The sequence below is a fragment of the Gobio gobio genome, assembly GCF_949357685.1.
Source record: "Gobio gobio genome assembly, chromosome: 3".
Classification (NCBI taxonomy): Eukaryota; Metazoa; Chordata; class Actinopteri; order Cypriniformes; family Gobionidae; genus Gobio; species Gobio gobio.
Window position 1 is genome coordinate 21,989,322 of NC_137099.1, and position 4,262 is coordinate 21,993,583.

Below are 4,262 nucleotides of genomic sequence, written 5' to 3' on the forward strand. Positions count from 1 at the left end.
ACTTTGGGGGTTGAATATCTTGTACATGAATGCTTAGAGCCTCAACTTTACGAACTCAGAATTTGTATTAAAATGTGCCTTTGTTTAATTGTTTTCATGAAATTGTGTTCTCTGCAGCAAAATATCTTACAGGTAAAGGGGTTGAATAATTATGATTGCAACTGTAGGCTATAATGGCTTTTTTGCAAACACACTCACCTCTTCACAGGTATTGAAAGAAAAGGCAGCTCAAGACGAACTGTAAACTTGACTTCACTTTAACAAGCAGAAGCATGTAGAGTATTTCTACAGATGCTTTCCTGAACACATTTATCTCTAGTATTTACTTTAGATCGCCGAAACCAGGTGCAATGTTGTTTAATGAAATGATTCAACAGAACATCTGATGGAGTGAAACACACACACACACACACACACACACACACACACACACACAACCAAAATGAAACCAACGCTGTATATCAAGTAAATCAATGGAACTCACATCAAACAATTTAAAGTGTATTTTAATGCATATAAGAAGAATAATACTCTCAATAAAAACCAATAAAAATAAAGCACTTCATCAAGAATGATGTGTCCCTGTCTTTCCAACTCTGAGAAACACAACTGGAATTCTCCAGAAAAGCACAAGAGGTCAAAGGGTAAGGACATATTGTCACGCAAATGAAGCAAGATGATCGGTGTTCTTTCCTCATTCACTCACAACCCTTTTTCCAATGTATTTCCACCTGCCAAAATATTTCACGCTCAAATAGAGAGGTGACAACTCGTTTAAAACAGACACCTGCGTACAGTGTACTCACACAAACACACATAAAAGCACCTGGCGGGGGGGTTTTTTTGCAGAGAAAGTCTTAAAAAAGCATTAAGGTCTTTGGTTTCGGGTACCATATTAACAGCAGTACAGCCAAGTAGCTAAAAACGCCATCACTGGAAACCTCAAAATCCATAATACACGTAAAAATTTGATGGATACTGACCTTATATGTGAAGTTTTGCATTTGAGAGTAATAATGAAAGGGACAGTATGTTGATTGAATGGTTTTTAATGTTATTTGTGTCAGTCAGTATTTTCTGTTGAATGCGAGTGATTTCTGGGTAATCGGAGTAAATCAGCCGCATTCGGTCTGGAACAAAAAAAAAAAAGACGGATATTCCTCTGTTTATGGAAGTGCACTCAAGATTTTGAAGCTTCTCTTTGGTTTCTGTTAAAACAGAAGATTGTGCAGGTTTACAGTGTACTGGAGGGTTGTCTTTTTTTTTCTCTGTTTATATTGCACTGGAATATAATGGTTGATTTCCACATACATACATGCTCACACGCAAACATTCACACAAAATAAGAACAGGGTGCAAACATTACGCTGCACAGCAAGTGCATTTATCCGTAGCCTTTCATTGGGCTGTTCAGTGCTTGCTGGGGAACTGTCAATCTAACGTCTGAATGCCTATTATATTTACCTTAGAGAGGCTTTGTTGGGGTCATTGCCATGTTAAAAACCACGGGAGCTAAACGACAGCAGGGAGTGTCTTAAAAAATAGTGACCCAAAAACTTCTCTGTCCATAAAGTAAAAGCCAGTCACAAAAGCTGTAAGAACCAGAAAGAGAGGCATCTCAGCTATTCTTTTGAGCTGTTTAATGCTTTGATCTTTTAGGTTGTTTGATCGGTTCTTGTGAGAAAGACCAAGATAAGATCTCCAAGATCATCTCAGGTGAAGGAACTTCCGTGCCGTGAAAACCTTACCCTGTCCAACTCAACTAAGATGGCTTGTCTAGAGGACGACAGAGCCAATAGGATTATAACACAGATGATATTTACAAGAGGAGCTTGACAGCAGAACTGGTGATGACAGTTGAGTGTTTATAAAGACTAGTCTCTGTATCCTCACTGGCACAGTTATTGGTTGCTGCTTGTGTTGGTGAGGTTGTCCTGGTCGGGGGAGGGGCTGTTTATACCCAGACTCCTGAGGAGATCTCGGAGTTGGGATACAGTCTGCTGCAGCTCTGTCTGCTCCTGCTGGAGAGTCTTTACCTCCGACTGTAGCTCAGACTCTCGATTCACCAAGCCGTCCACACGAGTCTCCAGCCATCTGATCTTAGCGTGGGAAACCTGATGGAAGTTAATGACCCGTTAAATCAAATGCAGTGTAAAAAAAACCCCCCATAAAATATAAGAAACTATTCACACTACATCTGATGCTGAATTTAAACAGCTGAATAAATAATACTAAATGAAAAATAAAATAAAAAAAGTTTTGCAGTGCAATATTTTGAACGCTGCATGAAGGAGTTCATAAAGATGAACCATTCCGCTTTGAAATCCATGTTAATGTTAACGTGTGTGTGAATAAGCCTTTGATCTACATAAATGTGAATACATAAAGGGATTCTGTTTGTGTTAACATGAGCCACCTGTAGCTCCTCAAGGAGGTCTAAGTTTTGCTGTCGGAGGCTTCCATTGGTCTTCTCCAACTGGGCCACTCGCTGTGATTGGCTGAGAGTGGAGGGACCATCCAAGAGCTCGTCCTGAAGAACATGATATTCCACCTCATAGGCCTGCAGCTGCTTACTGATATCCATCTCAGACACCTACACACGTACAAATGTACAAGATGAGCATGTCAAAGATGGGCAAGCCAAAGCATGTTTCTTTCTGTGTGTGTGTGTGCATACAAACTTCAGTTATATGATTGGGGGGGGGGGGGGGGGGTGTCTAAAAAACTGGGAAAAAAAACAGTTTGGTATGTTTCTAAGCCATTTGGTTTACGAGGACATAGGAAGTATCCTCGTAAATCATACTTAGGTTGTAATGCCCATGGCCATTATACACGTGTCATAAACCATATATACCTGTACACACGTGTGTGTGTGTGTGTGTGTGTGTGTGTGTGTGTGTGAGTGAGAGAGACAGCTCTTCACAACTGCCATTTTCGAGTTTCATAAATTCTTAAGAAGTGTAGGGTGCTCATACACACTTCCTTGACATGAAACAGACATGTTCAATTAAATTGTTATACTGGTCATCCTATAATGGAGTCATTTGAATGGCAGTGGCATTACATGCACACACACTTCCCTCTGGCCTATTTTTTAAAGTCATACATACATAACATACATACAGATCAGGCATTACATTATGACCACCTTCCGAATATTGTGATGGTCTCCCTTTTGCTGCCAAAACAGCCCTGACCTGTCAAGGCATGGACTCCACTAGACCCCTGAAGGTGTACTGTGGTATCTGGCACCAAGATGTTAGCAGCAGATCCTTTAAGTCCTGTAAGTTGCGAGGTGGGGCCTCCATGGATCAGACTTGTTTGTTCATCACATCCTACAGATGCTCGATTGAATTGAGATCTGGGGAATTTGGAGGCTAAGTCAACACAACATGGATGGCAGGACCCAAGGTTCCAAGGTTCCATTGCTCCGTGGTCCAGTTCTGATGCTCACGTGCCCACCATTGGTGCTTTCGGCGGTGGACAGGGGTCAGCATGGGCACCCTGACTGGTCTGCGGCTATGCAGCCCCATACAAAACAAACTGCGATGCACAGTGTATTCTGACACATTTCTATCAGAACCAACATTAACTTCCTGAGCAATATGAGCTACAGTAGCTCGTCTGTTTGATCGAACCACACGGGCCAGCCATCGGAGCGATGGGGAGCCCACGTGCATCAATGAGCCATGACCATGTCGCAAGTTCACAACTGTTCCTTCCTCGGACCACTTTTGATAGATACTGACCACTGCAGACCGCAGGAACACCCCACAAGAGCTGCAGTTTAGGAGATGCTTTGACCCAGTCATCTAGCCATCGAAATTTGGGCCTTGTCAAACTCACTCAAATCCTTACGCTTGCCCATTTTTCCTGCTTCTAACACATCAACTTTGAGGACAAAATGTTCACTTGCTGCCTAATATATCCCACCCACTTACAGGTGCCGCGATGAAGAGATAATCAGTGTTATTTACTTCACCTCACAATGTTATGCCTGATCGGTGTATCTACTCAATATATATATATATATATATATATATAGAGAGAGAGAGAGAGAGAGAGAGAGAGAGAGAGTAAAATGTAAATTGTATTAATAATTTAAAAAGTGTAGACATTTTAAATATAAGAGCAAACTGTTACATTTTGAAAAAGATTATCATTCGATACTGTCCTGTAGAATTTGATTAGATAAAATTAAAAATCATCATCAAAATCATTTATCATTTATCATACTATGCTTTGCACTATACATTGCACTA

The 4,262-nt window shown here is 40.9% G+C and overlaps 1 protein-coding gene across 10 annotated transcripts in view; it reads right to left on the reverse strand.

Moving 5' to 3' along the window:
- Positions 1-488: 488 nt before the first annotated feature.
- Positions 489-4,262, reverse strand: part of tbc1d1 (TBC1 (tre-2/USP6, BUB2, cdc16) domain family, member 1) — an 87,321-nt gene continuing 83,547 nt past the window's right edge. For all 10 annotated transcript variants that reach the window (XM_079813604.1, XM_079813601.1, XM_079813606.1 and 7 more), the window contains 2 exons: positions 2,417-2,593; positions 489-2,114 (listed from right to left, as the gene is read on the reverse strand). In XM_079813604.1, coding sequence (XP_079669730.1) covers positions 1,902-2,114; positions 2,417-2,593 — 390 coding nt within the window. In that variant the 3' untranslated portion in view covers positions 489-1,901. The remainder of the gene's footprint in view (positions 2,115-2,416; positions 2,594-4,262) is intronic.